Source organism: Castor canadensis, chromosome 2, assembly GCF_047511655.1.
Source record: "Castor canadensis chromosome 2, mCasCan1.hap1v2, whole genome shotgun sequence".
NCBI classification, from domain to species: Eukaryota; Metazoa; Chordata; class Mammalia; order Rodentia; family Castoridae; genus Castor; species Castor canadensis.
The window spans coordinates 90,927,607-90,945,621 of record NC_133387.1 but is presented as its reverse complement, the minus strand read 5'-3'; the positions used below and the strand labels follow the sequence as shown (position 1 = coordinate 90,945,621).

Sequence of the window (18,015 nt, the reverse complement as noted above, 5' to 3'; positions counted from 1 at the left end):
ATCATGCAAAGTGTGCTGGGTAAGGATTTGGCCAGATCAGCTCTGCGGCAAGTGTGCTTCACCACCCCACGCAGATCACCTCCAGCTGGAAAGCCCTTCATGAAGGGTTGTTCCTCCCAGTTCATGCTCCTAGAAGTTATCAGACTTAGGAATGGCAACCCCCCCCCATCAGAATGAAGAGAAGGCAGCTCTTATCTGGATGGTGAGGGCCCCCCCCACCCCAGCATGTCATCAAGCAAGGGCAGGAAATGCTGACTGGGAGCATTTCCTGCAGTCACACTTTGAAAGCTGAGGGGCCACTGTAAGCAATGCCAGGAGACTGAATGAGCAGTGTGTCCTTCCCTCCAGCTGTGTGCTGCTGTCTTAACGAATGAAACAGCACTGATGTCCAATTGTGAAGCAGGACATGGGCAACACAGGAGGTGCTTCTACAACAGTTGTCAAGAACAATTGTGTGCAGGACAAACAGGATAATTTTATTATCATTTTTTTCTTAAAATAAAGATACAACAGAAGTTTTACAATTCAGTACGATCAAACGTGATTTATAATCGCAACACATTTTATAAAACAACAGAAACAATGAACTAGTATAAATTATAAAACTACTAGAGGGAAGAGAAACCTTTCTGATCAAAACGTGTCACAGCTAAACTTCCTTAGAAAATCTAGGAAGTTTTCTAAGCTAAATTTTCTTAGAAAGTTTGTAGAAAGTCTTTAATCTCAAATATTTAAACTATTTTGTAACCACTAAGTGCCTTTACCAACTTATTAATCAAATGTGTCCTAGACTTAGGAACCAATGACCAAGTGGCCTGAAACACATAAGTCTTGATCTCATTTCTCCAGCTATAAAATCTTAATATTTAAAGAAATCAACAAAATATTTTCTAAGCACAGAAGCTTTCTGAAAATTTCAATGACCCTTTCTGGCTCAGTACCTGACTGAAATGTTCAAATGTTTATATTGCACACAAAAAAATTTTTTGAGCAGCATATTACATGTGTGAGAAGCTGGTGAAAAATAATGGAAAACCCCCCTAAATCGTGTTCCATTTACATGATTTAAATATATAGTTTCTGTATCTTTAATTAGTATAAGTAAAAAGGTAAACTTCTGAACTGCACAGAAATACAAATGTATTTAGAATTTTACAAAATATACCCAACCCTTCAGACATGCACAAATCTTTTTAACTCTGGAGTAACCACGCAAGGGAGCTGTTTCTTCTCTCCTTCATAATGTAGGCAAGGAAGGAAGTCATATGTACAAAGGAACTTATATGAAAAGAATAAAGAAGCACATTCCTTTGTCTTTTACAAATATTTATGGAATGTTGGAAATTATGGAAAAGCAATTCCAATGCAATGAAGTCAGAAGACTTGGAATGAGAGCCCTAGCAGCACAGTATGCTATGAGGAATGTAACCATCTCCAAGTGACTTAGACAGCATTCTCCGTCAAGTTTAAAGGCATCCAAGGGAATGGGTGGAAAGCCACTAATGCTGTGCCACCTCTCACCAAAGAATCAGAGCACACAAACGTTGATTCCAAGTCCCCAATACAATAATGGGCCACATTAGCATTATTGTCCTCACAGGCTGCTCTGTACAGAGGCAGCAGCAGATTCTGTAGCTAAAGATCAGGATGCTGGCCTCTTACAGCCCTGCTCATTACCAGCACTGGACAGAAAGGGACCACTGGCTGTAACTTCTACAAAACTTTTCTCCATGGAATACAGAACATTAACAAAAGCTGCCTCCCAAAGAGATAATGGCATAGCTTCACTTAGACATGTAGCTAGCAGATTAAAATTTTAACTTCTAAAAGAATCCTTATAACCCTGTGAGCAGATTAAATACTTCTATCAAAATACTTTAACCCAGACTGTCAGTACCTTGTTCCTTACCCACGCAATAACTTCTTCCTTCTCTCTCTTCCTAATTTGCTTTCTCCACGGCTTTCCAAAGGAAGTTTTTCTAAAAGACATGAAATGCTCAGTACAGAACTTGGAAGGCAAGGAATTCACAGTACTCTGGCAGAAGTTTGCTGCCAAGGAACAGTTCTACTGTTTCTTAAAGTAGGAGATGAGAACTGTCTTAGGACTTGGGGGCTAGTGAATCATTAATGGATGTGAAGACAGGACTGTTCGGACTGTATGTGAGCCAGATACATTCAGTCCCCTCTGTGACATGCAACTTTCCCTATTCACCTACCCACAGCCCCCTAGCTTTAACTCTCGTTCTAATCTGCACCATTGTCATTATTGCACAGGAACATACCAGGGGTTTTATCCAATTGCTACTTTAAGTCAGTAGGACAGCAGTGAAGCCACCACCAAACTATAGAGTTCATATGCCTAAAAACCAGGAAAGGGCTACCTTACTCTAGCTTTCTGAGCCCTAGCTACAAATTCTCAGTTCCTTACGACACAAAACCTTGGCAATCATTGTGTAATAAATATGGCCACCAACCCCTTTCCTGGTGATGTTAAAAGATGGTACAATGTTGGCTCGAATGGCCCACAGAACCAGTGTTTAGAAGGGTGCTCTGCTTCTAAGTTGGTCACTTAGCAGGAGCCCAGAACGCAAGCCTGAAGCATGTGGGTTCCCAGGGTCAGCACCAGGCTCCCTGACCTCAACTGTGCTGGTTGCCTCAGGGCCCCTGTCACAACATAATCATGGCCTATGCTTCTTCAAAAGCCCAACACCTCCCAGAACCTGAAGAAAGCAGAGGTATGGTCGTTTGACCATTTTTATGACAGAAGTTCTATTTTCTGAGATATTTATTTTATTTAGCCAGTGAAGAGTACTTGAAGAGTTAAAACTCTTAACTAGTAACACTAATAGAAACAAAATACACATTCAAGCTGGGCATGCCTATAATCTGAGTTACTTGGGAGGCTGAGGCAGGACAATCAAGAGTTTAAGGCCGCTGAGTTACACAGCAAGATCCTGTCTTAGAATTATCTAAAGAAAAAAAAAAGGGGGGAAAGAAGCAGAATTCATTTCAACATATCGTGCCATGTGGCCGCATCATTACTTGGTATGTGACAGAGTGCATATGTGAAGAACTTGTCAACTGTCAGAAATTCACGCAGCCAGGAGCGAGAGGTCCCATGGAGCCAGCCAGCAGAACCTTAGGTCATCCTTTAGCCTGTATCAGGTTTATATTATGACTGGGGTAAACTCATCTCTCACTATTCAAAAACAACCCAACCCATACTTGGAATCCATTAAAAAACCTAGTTACATGAAATTTAACTTCGCTTTAGTATTGCGTCCCCCATTTGAACATGTGTATATATATTATCTATATATAAAACATATACATGTTTTAAGTCGCAAGTGTTGGGATTTGGGCATGCACTACCATGCCTGACTTTAGAAGGAATTCTTTATAGTCTGAGCACAGCACTGATTAGGGCACCTTTTGTAGTTTTGTTGGTATTACTTTCTTCTCTCAAACAGTATTTCCTAAGGTTAACTTCCGTGGCCTGAAGCGAATTCATGTGAGCAAGTTCTCACATTTGACCGTGCAATTTATCATCACTGAACTCTCAAGTCACTAGGCTAAAACGGAAGTATGCTTCTAGATCTGGCGGACTTGCATGAAAACACAAACTGGAAAATTTCAGGGGTGTTTAGATGATGCCCCTATGTTCTTTTCGCATGCATTAGGATGATTTTACTCATAAACATAAGGACAAATCAAAGACAGTCACTGTGCCCTTAATTAGGCCCCTTATTTCCCAAATATCCTTATACACCATATGTAGAAGATGTGTGTATTGTTTCTGAAAAGGCAACTGCTTCCCATAGGTACTCCCTGACAGCACCCATTCAAGTGTCCTTGAACAGCAAACAGGAGCTGAGCATTGCCAACACATGAACTCCTGCTGGGCACAAATCAGAAGTAGGGAAACACATGCACATAGTACCATGAAACTAGACACCCTTTACCAAACAGGTAGCTGGCAGGATGGCTGTAGTTTTCTTCTCTTGCCTCTTCCTTTTCAAAATGTGAATCTAGTTGAGTTGTTTAATATTCTTGGGTCATTTTACTTTTTTAAATATGATTAGAAAGAGGCAGAAATTGACTACAGGAGGATTTTTCCATCAGGGAAATAAGAAAGGCCAGTTCCCTGAAAATCTTGATGAAGAATAAGACTAAGAGAAAACCCTTAGGTCTCTCAACACCCAATAGAAAACTGTTCAAAAGAAGAAACAGAAGGCACAAACTTTGGGTTTAACAACAACAAAAAAAAGGTGCTAGTAAGGACTGCAACATGACTGAGCTGATGAAGTTACACGTGGGTATTTGAAAGTGTTGCCTAGAGACATCACGTCACACTGCTTCAACACCACCATGCCCACCATGCTCTCCTGGCACGCTCACTGGCAGTCAGAAAAGGAAAGCAGAGTGCCTTTCCTTCGTGCCTCAAAGCAAGTTTGTCAGCAAAGATCAAGTTAAAAACACAAAACAAGATACCCTATCCTCAGATCCTACCCCTATGACTTTCATGGTTCTCTGAAGAAGTGAATTGGTAAGTGTATTTTGTGGGTAGAAGACAAAACAAAAAAAAAAAAGTAATCCTAAAACTCAGGAAAAGAGTAAGCGTGGATTGTACAGCCCCGAAACTTTATGTGCACATTTTAAGGCCAACTTCAGAGAAATTAAAACAGTAATATAACTTAATTTTAGTAAGTATAAATTACAGTGGTCATCTAGATATTCAAACATCAAAACAGAACAAAATATACACTTGAAAAAACTTTTCTAAAGTAAACAAATGTACATTCTCAAAACTTAAATTCATTACAAGGTTCATTTTTTTTAATCAGGCTCAGAATGAAATAAAAGTAGTCAATTTAAACCTCGACCTGGGAAGCCATCACTGCTATGGTTGTGATTTCATCTTTTCAACATCCTGTGGCATTCATCTGAACAGTGCAACCATCCATGTGAACAGTTCAATGTCCCTGGTCCCCTGCTGTGGGCCATGCTGATAAAGAAGAGTCTGGGAGCAGCAGATGGACAAGGAGTGCTCACACCCAAGAAAGCAATGCAGCCTCCCCTGCCGGACTCAGGGCTTCCCATTAGGTGGCTCAGGAAGACTCTGTGGGACAGAAGTGGTGAAAGTAGACAGCCATGAAGACATAGCTGTCTTGGCACTGGAAAAAGCTCCTCCCACTGATTGGCCTGGTGGGAAAGGAAAAACAAAGGAAAAATAAATTTTTTACTTTTTGTAGTGCTAAGGTTGGAACCCAGGGCTTTATAAATGCTAGGCAAGTGCTCTACCACTGAGCCCCATCCCCAGCCCACATCTTAAGTTTTGCTAGAGGCAGTGAGTTTTAAGTTTTGTTAAAGCAAGCCATAAGGACCTGAGTTTAAACCCCAGTACCACTAAAAAAGAGAAGAGAAATCTAGAAGCCAGGCACAGGGGCTCACGCCTGTAATTTTAACTACTTGAGAGGCAGAGATCAGGAGGATCATGGTTCGAGGCCAGCCTGGGGGGGAAAAAAGCAAGACCCCCTTTATCAACCAACTAGCTAGTTTTGGTGGTGCACACCTGTGATGCCATATTGGCAGGAGGGTCTACAGAAGGAGTTGTGATCTGAGGTTGATCCTGTGCAAAAACACTAGACTCTTTAATAACTATTTTTATAATTTTGTAATTTATAAATAACTATGAAGATTAATAAATACTAATTCACTGGAACACAGTAATATGGAATAGTAAAGTACCATTTAAATTTCTAGTTTCAAAATAATCTCTTTCCATGGAAACTGGATCATTTCTTATTGTAGAAGCTCACACTAAGCACTGTTTAATATTCTGTGCACAAGAATTATTTGGAGCTTAAAAAGTTAAATATACTTTTTATACCTTAACTACTGAGTTGATAATTTAAATAGCTATTTATCTATTAACCACTCTTCTCTGAGTGGTGGTACTGGGGTTTGAACTCAAGGACTTGTAGTTACGAGGCACTCTCTACTACTTGAGCTCTCCAGCTAACCGTTTTGCTATTTTTATTTATTTATTTTTTTTTATTTTTATTTTCCAGAAAAAGTCTAGTGTTTTTGCATAAGGTCAACCTCAGGTCACAACTCCCTCTCTATACCCTCCTGTCTATATGGGATCACAAGTGTGCGCCACCATATCTAGCTAGTTGGCTGACATGGGGTCTTGCTTTTACTTTTTTGCCCAGGCTGGCTTCAAACCATGATCCTCCTGATCTCTGCTTCCCAAGTAGCTAGAATTACAGGTGTGGGCCACTGTGCCTGGCTTTTAGATTTCTTTCTTTTTTGACAGCACTGGGGTTTAAACTCAGGTCCTTATGCCTTCTAGGTAGATACTTTAGCACCTGAGCTACAACCCATCCATCCCTTTATGCTTCGATTATTTTCAAGACAAGGTCTTGTGTTTATACCTGGGCTGGCCTCAAGCCACAATCCTCCCAATCTCTACCTCCCAAGTAGCTAGGATTATAGCTACCATGGTAGTATGAGCCACCATGCCTTGCAGATATCTTATTTCTTATTGAATCAGTTTTGGTAATTTGAGTCTTTCAAAGAATTTATATATTTCATCTGTGTTGTCAAAATGGTTGGCATAAAATTATTCACAATATTCACTTATCCTTTCAGTTTCTGTAAGATTTGTAGTGATGTCTCCTCTTTCATTTCTAATATTGGTAATTTATATCTTTTCTCTATGTTCTCTGTTAGTCTGTAAATGTTTTATAAATATTGTTGATCTCTTTTTAAAAAATCAAGTGGTTTCATTCCTTTCCTTTTTTCTCTTCTTTTCTTTTCTTTTCTTTTCTGACAGAGTCTAGGTATGTACTCTACTTCCCAAGTGCTGGGATTATAGGCATTTATCATGTCCAGCCATTCATTCTTTATGTGTGAAAGTACTTTAGAGAAAATAGCAACCACTAATTCCTTCTGATTATGAGCCTCTATTATTTATAAGGAACTATGTGGACAGCACAAGAAATAGAGAAACACTAAGTGAAGATTCAACCCTGGTAATAGAACAGTGATGCATCAGAAAACTTTATTGCTATGTATCGGGAATGTGAAATTTGTTGAACTCGTATTTGATGTTATCTTCTGCCACAAGAACTTTTTAAGTAAGACAGAATATTTTTAAAAACCATCTTTTATTACTGTGTGATAAACAGATCTCTACAACTTTGTTTTTTACCAATTATATACTGTGGTTAGAAAACAGATGTGCGTAACTCCAATGTGCTCCTGTCAAAAGGCGTGCCTTACCAACAGCTTTTCCTGTTTGTACAACATTCCGACTGGTTGTGACCATGACATTTCCAATTTTTTTGCCACGTTCGCTGTTCTGAACAGAACTAGATAAAGGAAAGAAGTGTTAAGTACAAATTTTTTTTTAAGTCTCACACATGCACACACACCACACATATTAGTATTGAGAAAAAATAATTACTTGTTATGAGTAAATTATTAATCTTCTAGGCATCTAAAGTTTCAGAAGATGCTCAAAAAACAGAGATGAACCAAAAAGTGCTGAAGAAATAAGGATGGGCAGTTAAATCTCCCTGACAGCCATGGTTTGGCAAAGGCTCTTCACCAAAAGAAGAATGGCAAATCTGTTATTCATTTACACCATTCTTCACAGAACACTAATGTGCACTTTGAAATGTGCACACTGCCCAACCAGAGAGTGTTAGGCACATATTTTGTTACTATTTGAAGCAAAAGTCTATCAAGTGAAGAAACAAAATCCCCAGACATATGATATAAATTCCAAGAGTTTTCCCCATATTTTCTCTAAGTACTCACTGTGAGAATCTTAACTTCATGTCTGACACTGAATACTGGCCTTGAAATGGATGGCTGTAAAACAAAATTTTAGTTAGACTATAAATACTTCATCAAAGCTGCAAAGAGTTACCACAAGGAACTCTTGACTCACAAAGATAAGAGGTAATACTCTAAAATTGGTGTCAGGAAGCTAGTTTTAGATAACAGCTTGTCACTCATGGCTAATGAGATCCAAAAGAAACTATCTAACTCCTCTGAGCTTTCTTTTTCCTACCTTTTAAAATGTGAGAGAGTATGTATATGCACACACACATTCATCTTGGGGGACGGAGGTGGTTAGTACTACCCTGACATTCTGACTTCTTTGGTATGGAGTGGGGCCCAAGCATCACCATGTTTTAAACTTTTTCTTAAAATAATTTTTTTTGGCGGTACTGGGGCTTGAACACCACCTCACACCTGCTAGGCAGGCGCTCTACCACTTGAGCCGCTCCACCAGCCCAACATTATTTTTTTAAAATTCCACAGGATAGTCACTGATTTAGGCCATGGTCGTGGTTGAAGCTTGATCTTGCCCATCTTATGTGTGCTGCTGGTCATGAGAAGATTTGCCAATGATTAGAAAAATCCAGTTAGGAAAATAACTCAAAATGCAGGTCTAAAAATAACACTATATTTTTATAAGAAAGTACATTATTCTTATTTCCTAATTTCTGCTATACAAAAGGAAAAACATATACTGAAAAAAACTCCAAATACACAACTTGATTACAGATTGTAAAGAGAAGGTCAATACATTCAAATTCTTATCTCATACTCAGGGATCCCTCTATCAAATTCTAACAAAGACAGTAGCCCTAGTAAAATCTATAGCTACTTATAAAATGCTTCTTAAAGAGTTTTTCAAATGACTACAAACTGCTCTGGCCAAAGTAAGAGTAGGGAACACATCTTTTTGGGGGATTCTTGAATCACAGGACTGAAAATCTGACAAATTACATCATCACTTTCTCTGTTCCTAGGAAGACTGTATTTATAGATGCAATGTGCCTGCTGCTTGGTGAGAGAGAGGGCTACCCTTCTTCATCTTTAGGAATTGAAGGATTTCATAGATCTTAAATAGTATAATTAATTTGGGATATTCCTAAATTATACCTCTGGTAACAACTGAAGGCTATCATTTCTTGTTTTTAATCTGGTAAAAATGCTGAAAATCTGCTGTCATGCTGCATACCCTACACATATGTTTCAGTTAATGTGCCCCATCTTCAGCTTTCTCTTTAGCCCCCCTAACCTCAATATCGTTATACATTTTTCTTTTTGTTGTGCTGGGGATCAAACTCCGGGCTTTGCATGAGCTAGGCAAGCCATCTACCCTTCAGCTATACCCCCAGCCCATCTTTATACATTTTTTTCTAAGCACTATTTTAAAATTTCTTAAACCTCGTTTCGGCTAAGCCTTTTAAGAACCTATTAAAATCTGTAGAGCTGGTTCAAGACACCAGATGCAGTGACTGCTGGACAAGTGACAGGGGGCCCTGCCTTCTGAACATGGCCACCAAGCAATCCAAATCACATCTGTCTCCACTCAGCCTGCTTCAGAACAAGCCTTATAGTTAGTGAGGGAGATTACTTTGAAGTCTTAGGTCTTTTAGTTAATATTACTAATGTGGTATTTGTCTTATAATTCTGGTTTTACTGTATTCAAACAGCAATATTAGGTTTCTGCTATAGCCAAGTCTGACTAAATTCACCAAAATTAGTGTGTTGAAACTAGTGATTTTCCTAGAGAAGATACAAAGCTTAATAGATGGTCTTCAAAATGCTTCCACATTACCTCACCCATACAGTTGCTTCCCAAGTTACTATGGCTTAAATGTCTCCCCCTGACCAACCCTATGTGGGGGTATCCATTCTAGCACCAATTACACCCCCACTTTAGCTAAATAGACCATAGTCTCAAAATAACATGGTAGACAGTACAAAGTTGACTTCTGTCCATTTCTCACTATTTAGGAGTTTAAATTACAATGATAACACCAGTGTATGCATATACCATTAAAACCTATCACTTTAATTGTTTAATTTATAAAGTTCCTGTACGTATTATATTAATTGTCTCCCTTTAATCTGTTGTATTCACACACAGATGTCATTTAATCGCACCAATTCACAGCATTTTTTTTTTTATGTCTAGGTGGGATAAAGCCTTTGTCAGGTCAACATTCAGCATTATGGCAGGTATTAAATTTAAGAATCTGATATATTTTCTTCTAGGCTCTATCTTGTTAGGGTTTATTTAAAGTGTTAGGGATTGAACCCAGGGCCTTGTGTATGCTAGGCAAGTACTCTACTACTGAGCTACAACCCTAGTCTGGATTCCATCTTATTTGACCATTCTGTTCATGTACAGCTCCAAGGAAAGGGAGAGAAGAACCTTCACATGCTAAGCATTACCATGTGCCAGACACTTCTTCTCTGAACTGCACTAACTAAGTGTTCCTAATAATGATCTGTAGGATGGGGGTGTAACTCAGTGGTAGAGCACTTGCCTAGCATGTGCAAGGCCCTGTGTTCAATATGTAGAACTGCAAAAAAACAACACAAGAGCAACAAGAAACGACAAAAAGAAAGCCTTGTGCTTTCTGTTTAAGGACTTAGAATATGAAAGCAATTTTTAAACTGTTTTGTCATATATGGAAGCCTTTTGACAACCCACCAAAGGTTGTTCTTAAGTATATTCACATCAAAGTTAAGATATAACTCCTTATATTGGGCACTCTTAGTAGAGCAATGACTTTGCATGCTATCTGTCAGTCTTCAGAGGAGGTGCTTACTTTGGATTGATTTCTCCAAGTGCTGGATGCTTATTGCTGTTCCATACCCTGTAGTTGTGAGTATTCTTCCACGCTGTAACAAAAGTTGTCCCATAATCTGATAACATCTTTTCATTATCTGTCAAGTAAATATTTTAAAGAAGTTATGCTGGACTGTACCCACTCAGGATTGAAGATTTACAACCACAAAGGGTAAAGGAATGGTTTTATCCTCCTGCCCGCCCACATTTTTTGAGAGATAGCCTACCAGATGTCAGGAAACTTGGGTCTAGTTCCAGAAATCCTGTTAAGAAGCTATGTGGCCTTTGGCAAGTCACTTAATCACTGAGAACTTCGTTTTCCTAACTGGAAAATAAGAGGGCTGAGCCAGATATTTTCCAAGGTTTCTTACAACTCCAAAATGTTTCCATGTTGTCCTTACCATTATGAGGATAGCATTATTTATTAAACAAAAACAAGACTTGACAGTGAATAAACATACTGCTCTAAGCATATGAAAAGGCAGTGAGGATATTTTTCTAACTTTGCACAAATGTCAGTTTTCTACAAAAATAAAAAGATTAAAAAAGAATAAATTAGCTATTTTAGCAATTATTTCACTGTCAAAAATACTTCACGATGGGGAGTTTCATATTTAATGCTTACTAGTTTACAGCTTTATCATTTTAATGAGAAAGCTTCATTGCACAGCATTTCTTCTACTGGAAACAACAGAAAGGGTCTGGCAAAATGATTCAAGTGACTATTGCTTCATATGTTATATGCATGTTGTTTACTTTTTTGGGGAGTGATTTTGGGGGTTCAACTCAGGGCCCTGTGCTTGGTAAGCAAGCATACTAGCTCTTGGGTCACACCCAGTCCTTTGTTTTATTTTTGAGACCGGATCTTGTTATATATCCAGGCTGGCCTCAAACTCATGATCCTCAGACCTCAGTTTCCTGAGAAGGTGGGGTTTACAGGTATGTGCAACTGTCTAGCTGCATTGTTTGCTTTACATGTGAAATACAAGAACCTTTTGTTGCTAGGAAAGAAGAGAGACACAGTTCCACCTGTAGCATGAGATGCACTTCTAAGAATGGATTCCTCAAACAGGTTGAACACATTGAGCTCAATTTCCTCTCCTGACTTTAGCAAGAACATGGGTTTAAGTGAGAGTGGGTTTAAATCCCAGCTCAGCCTCCTGAGAGATTTACGAGTGAGCTATTTAACCTTTCTGTGCCTCATCTGCCTTCTGCAACATGGAGGTGTCCCGGCATCACCTCCAGGATTGCTGTAAAGATGAATTGCAAGATTTAAAGTGTTTGGAACAGATCCCTGTGTGTTATTAAATGGGGGAAAAGTTAGCTACTACTATTATATAGTGTTTATAGCCTCCTGGGTAAATACTTCAAAAAGGTAAATTAAGTTACTCATGAAGTCAAATGACTGGTGAAAATTTGGGCTTCCTGTTTAGATTACTGAATGAATTTGGGTTAAAAGATTTAAATTTGATGTCTCAGCTGCTATACTTGGAGAAGCAGCAGACACTTAAAAACATCTGACTAACAAATGACTTGCTGGCTTTTCTTTACAAATGAAGAACATGCTGAAGATTTAAAGTGCCACATACACCTGGGAAGACTTAACCTGGAAGACAGTGGTGGTAGTATGGGCTTAAAACCTCTGGACATAACAGTGGGACCATGGAACTGCCCATTTACAGAGTGTTAACATGATCAATTTCATGTTATGTGTATTTCATCACAATTTTAAAAAGTAGAGGTAATAAGGGCACAAAAACCCCCGACAAGTCCAACACCTGTAACAACAACAAGTCTACTGAGTATTTGCTAAATCTCCATTTCTACTTTTTATATATTCTCCTCTACAGGGAATGGGACAGTTTTGACCCAGCAGTGTATCTATGTTTACCTGCACCTTTTGAGCCATTTAATCGGAATAGTATTTCTTAGAATGAAGTAAAAATTTTGAAAATTTAATCACTCAGAATGTGATTTTCAATGAGTCCTATTTTTTATGTTTCTCTCTTTTCTGCAGATTTCTTCAAAACATGCCAGCAGTTAAAGCTACCAAATACTGATATATCCTTCCACACAATGAAATATTTAGCCAAGGATGATAAAGTTCAGTACTTACTGTCTTGATGTATGCTTATGTTTCTATTTTAGAGTAATAAACAGTGAGTTTCAGGAAACATACTTAAAGGGATCCATTTTTGTAAAAGTACTACTCAAAACCCCATAAAACCAAAGCCCAAAATGTGTGAGCTAGGAATTAGCTTAGTGAAAAAGCAATTGCCTAACATGTGCAAGGCCCAGGGTTCAACCTAGCCCCACAAAAAGTCCAAAATACATGTAAAGAAAAAGGTCTGGAAGGATATAAAGTACTCGAGTAATTCTCTGTGTACAAAGAAGTAACAGGTAACTTTCTACAATAAATGTTATTTCTTGTTCTAACATTACAAGTGTTAGAACATCAACAATTACACGAAAGGTAGCACTGTGGTTTCTTACCTAACTGCAGTGTGGCAGCCAGCAGGGCATGGATGTAGACTGCAAACTGGGCCCGGATCCACTCGTCACCTCCCTCCCAGCCTGTGCCATCTAGGAAGACATCATCCCGGTTCTCAGTCACGTGCCTCACTAGGTAATCTGCGAACCTTAGGTCTGCAGTGGTTGGGTTAAGCAGCTTCCTGAGTTCTGGATCATGGATCTGGATCAGAGCTTCTTCTACCTAGAGGGCACCCAGGTACAAGTCAGAGTCTGGGCATTCACGCAGATATCCATGCCACACTTTAAATAGTAACTACTGTGAAGTTGGAGCTGGAAATAAAAAATATGAATAACAGCATTCACCAAAGGTGAGTCTAAGAAAGAGACCAATTTTACACTGAAGTTTCTACTTTTTCTATTTAAAAAATACCCATTTTGTTTTTAGAAAATACATGCACAAATATGGGTTTTGAATTACAAAATGTTTCTAGTTGGTTGCAAATATTATAGAAAATATAGAAACATATACAATAAAAATCACCTTTAGCTCACCATCAGAAATGAACAAGTTTCAGTATAATTTCTACAATTTTTCCTTTTGAGTGCATGGATACTCTAGAATATTTTTATTATGTAATATTTATATACAAATAAATATATGTAACTTATAAGTTTCTCTCTCTTTTTTTTGTACAGTGCTGGGGATAGAACCCAGGGCCTCGTGCATGCTAGACAAAGTGCTCTATCACTGAGCTGCACCCCCCAATTCCTACACGTTAGTTTAAAAGTATGAACACATCAGCCACCTTTCAAACTAGAATGTAATCAGCAATGCTAAAGCAACTCTGTGGCTTTCCTATCTGTATTGTCTTGGCATGATATGCACACTTATCCTTCCTTCAGGATCATAATAAAAATAATTTTGAATCTTAAGAGTTCTCATTTATTATATAACAATTTCCCATGATGTACATACTTTTTATCAGAGACTACAAAAACCTTAGTGTGGCTAAAATTCTTTTTAAAGGCTTCTTTTAAAAAATTGTAAAGTTTTGCCAGATGCTGGTGGTTCATGCCGGTAATCCTAGCTACTAAGAAAGCAGTGATCAGGAGAATCGTGTTTCAAAGCCAGACCAGGTAATTAGTTCCACAAGACCCTATGTGAAAAAACCCTTCGCAAAAAAGGGCTGGTGGAGTGGCTCAAGGTGTAGGCCCTGAGTTCAAATCCCAGTACTGTAAAAAAAATTTTTAAGAAAATGTAAAATTTCATTTGCAAAATTAAAAAATTATTTAAATTTCTTGTATAGTGATGTCAAATACCTACTCTTAGCTTCCTTCTTAGTATCAGAAGCATATTAAAGCAGCTAGAAGGATTTAAATTATTGAACAATAGATACACTTCAGTAAGTTGTGAGATCGTGGTAGGTTCGCATTGCTCAGTTTGGAATCCTAGCTCATCCATTTACAGGTTGTTTGATATTGTACAAGTCACTTAATCTCTTTGTTCCTTAACTTCCATGTGCATAAAATGTAGATAGTATCCGTGCCTATCTTATAGGGCTGTTACAAGAATTAGATCAGTGACTACATATAAAGTGCTTAGACTGCCTTACTATACCTTCATAATTACACGTAAAAAGAAACAGAGGGACAGCAGGGCCAAGCACACACTTAGATATAAACGTACTTCCACAATGGCATCACTGAGGTGTTTCTGTTGTCGAAAAAGGATGTTCGTAGCTCCAGCAACAAACCCCCTAACGGTGACATCAGAAAGGAGATGGTGCTGCTGCAGTGCCATATAAGGCAGACAAAGATATCCCTGTAGATTACGAGAGGAACAGAAGATATAAAACAGCTCCTTCTCTTTTCACACTAACAGCAGAAGTGCTAACAATAAAAGAAATGCCCACATTTCCCTGCCTGTCCCAGGCAGCTAATCACTGACTCACTAAAAAATATTCCAGAAGAATTTCAGGTCTGGGGTGCAATAAGTCTAGATATTGATTAGCTAATTTTCTCCATGAGTGGTCAAAGCAGGGCATGATGGTTTAATACCATGGTTTTCCTGTTAGATCACCTTGTTCTTGGTTCAATTTAAAAGACTTTACAGTAATTAATGAATTGGACTTTTTCATTTTAGAAATGAAGTACTATATCTATTAAAGCTGTTAAACATTTTAAAACATAGCCAGGTGCTGTGGCTTATGTCTATAATCTCAGCTACATGGGAGGCAGAGATGGAAGGAGCAGAGATAGGAGGGCTGTGATTTGAATATGCCTTTGGCAAAAAAAATTAGAAAGACCCTATTACAAAGAACACCCCAGGCATGGTGTAATCCCAGCTGTGCAGGAGCAGACATAGGAAGATCATGGTTCTAGGCCAGTCTGGGCAAATGAGAACCTATCTGAAAAATAACTTATGCAAAAAGGGCTGGGGGTGTGGCCCACGTGGTAGAGTGCCTGCCTAGCAAGCAGAAAGCCCTGAGTTCAAATCCTAGCACTATTAAAAAAATATGTATATATATAAATGAGACATAAGATTCTGAATCAGAGACTCAATTTGACTTACTATGTTGAGTTTAACTTATTCAAAAGTTACAAATACATTTTAAATGGTTTTCTTTTTTTGGTGAAACTAGGGTTTGAACCCAGGACTTCATGCTTACAAAGTAGGTGTTCTACTGCTTGAGTCACACCCCCAAGTCCATTCTGCTATGGTTATTTTGGAGATGGAGCCTCATGAACTATTTGTCATGGCCGTGAACCGCAATCCTCCCAATCTTAGCCTCTCAAGTAGCTAAAATTACAGATGTGACCCACAGCACCCAAGTCATTTTTTGGTAGTACTGGGTTTGAACTCAGGGCCTCAAGCTTGCTAGGCAGGTGCTCTACCACTTGAGCCACTCTGCCAGCGTTTTTTTTTTTTTTTGAGATAGGGTCTTGCTAGATGGCACAGGTTGGCCTAGAACTTGTGATTCTTCTGCCTCAATCTTATGAGTGCTTGGATTACAGACATGCACCATTATGTCTGGCTTGAGTGGTCTTTTAAAAAATGATTAAAAAACAAAAGTTTCAGGATACAACTAATCAAAATACTAAATTACATCTAAAAGAAGTTTACTAATATAAAAAGTACAGGAACATGTAATAATACATATATATATATATATATATGCTTATTAATATAAGTTAGATATCCAAGTATTTCTTTGAATAGTAGCTTTTCTCTCTCTTTCTCTCTGTCTGTCTCTCTCTCTCTGAAATGGAGTCTTGCTATGTTGCCCAGGCTGGCTTTGAACACATGGGCTCAATCCTCCTGCCTCAGTCTCCTGTGTAGCTAGGACTATAGACTACAATTGTAGTTCTTTTAAATATATATTCACAAAGTGCAGTCAACACCGTCTGGACTTCCTTAATATATTCTTTTTTTCAAAGAGAAAAATGAGTATTTAAAAGCAGACTCAATACAATGGTTACTGATCTCATCTCTACTAAGTTTCAAAACTCTAACCTAAACTGAGTTCCTTCCCTATACCCTTACACTAAGGTCACAGATGTCACAGCACTATACATCTGGTATACATTTTACAGTTTTAAGGAAAAATTTCAGACCTGAAGGTATCTTCAACACAAAGTTACAATTGTAATGTTCTCAAATAAAGGACATTATACCTTACCTTTGTGAAGATGGCCAAGGGCATGCCATACTGGTCTTCTTCCAAACCTGAAATGAGCCCTGGTATCAGGACCACCTGCCCAGTATTAGCTTGAGGTTGTACAGTAATTGGAGGACTGTCTGAGGGCACAGAGTCTTCTGGAAATAAGCTTGTCTGATCAGACCCCAACTGTTCCCTTTCTTTCAAGTTGGGGTCCTCTAAGATACTAGGATCCAATGTCTCCCAGTCACTTTCTGAAGACTCTGGAGATGGATGAGATGGAGGTTTCAAATATTGATTAGTACTACTGGGTTTCTGTCCTTTCTTGCTGTCATCTTCTACTTGGAACAATGGCTGTTTGGTCTTGATGGCAGCATCTCCTCCATGGTTTTCTGCCATGATTTTCTTGATAGGTCCCAAGTTGGCATTTGAAATGTCAGAAGCAGACCCAGAAACGAAATCATCTGCAGGGGGATTACTTTCCTGAAGCCCAGCATCTTCAGACATACTCTTTCGGGGTCTGTACTGAGAACAGTCACTGAGACCATGTTCGATCATCCCTAAAATAATACAATGTTTGAGAACAGTTTGGTTTACAGTAACATGAAAGAAAAGAGTTGTATATCCTGTTTTGTATGGTGGAACTTTCTTAGAAAAATTTTTCAAAGCTAGGCTTGCACACATTTTAATACAATTTAAAAAAAAGAAAATGGGAAAAAAAAAAGATTTTAAAAAAAGCTATTGCCAAAAGAAAACGTCCTATTAAAACAGAAATGCTAACCCTAGCAGGTTTATTGTTGTACACTATTATTACTAAATGTATAAGTTCCAGTGAAGTTAAACATAAAAAAGAATAGATGGATACTGCTGTCCTCTTACCTGGAAAAAGGGATAACACAGTCATCAGTGCACCCACCAATTTATTCACTGGAGAAATATAAAAAAGAACCTGAAATGGATTCAATTGAAATGAAATTAGAAAATCCATGAGATCATAACAGTACTGAAAAAGGAGGAGAGAATTCTCTGCACAAGAGTAACAGTTAACAAATTTTGTAAAGCAATAGTAGCAAATCACCACTTAGCACCTGCCACAAACACCAAAACTTAAAGTGCCATACAGACAACAAACTTATAGCATGAACGCCAAATAGTTACATAGCCTTAGCAGTCCTCAATGTCCAGTCTCCATTCAAAATTAAGAATCCCCTTAACAAC

At 38.4% G+C, this 18,015-nt stretch overlaps 1 protein-coding gene across 6 annotated transcripts in view; it reads right to left on the bottom strand.

Annotated features, from left to right (window-relative positions):
* Window positions 1-450: 450 nt before the first annotated feature.
* The window catches only part of Avl9 (AVL9 cell migration associated), a 44,295-nt gene continuing 26,730 nt past the window's right edge, over window positions 451-18,015 (bottom strand). For 5 of the 6 annotated variants that reach the window (XM_074065269.1, XM_020180006.2, XM_074065270.1 and 2 more), the window contains 8 exons: window positions 17,677-17,746; window positions 16,819-17,357; window positions 14,826-14,960; window positions 13,160-13,379; window positions 10,647-10,764; window positions 7,828-7,881; window positions 7,288-7,376; window positions 451-5,202 (listed from right to left, as the gene is read on the bottom strand). In XM_074065269.1, the coding sequence (XP_073921370.1) occupies window positions 5,087-5,202; window positions 7,288-7,376; window positions 7,828-7,881; window positions 10,647-10,764; window positions 13,160-13,379; window positions 14,826-14,960; window positions 16,819-17,357; window positions 17,677-17,746 (1,341 nt within the window). In that variant the 3' untranslated portion in view covers window positions 451-5,086. The remainder of the gene's footprint in view (window positions 5,203-7,287; window positions 7,377-7,827; window positions 7,882-10,646; window positions 10,765-13,159; window positions 13,380-14,825; window positions 14,961-16,818; window positions 17,358-17,676; window positions 17,747-18,015) is intronic. The other variant, XM_074065273.1, reaches the window with a different exon arrangement.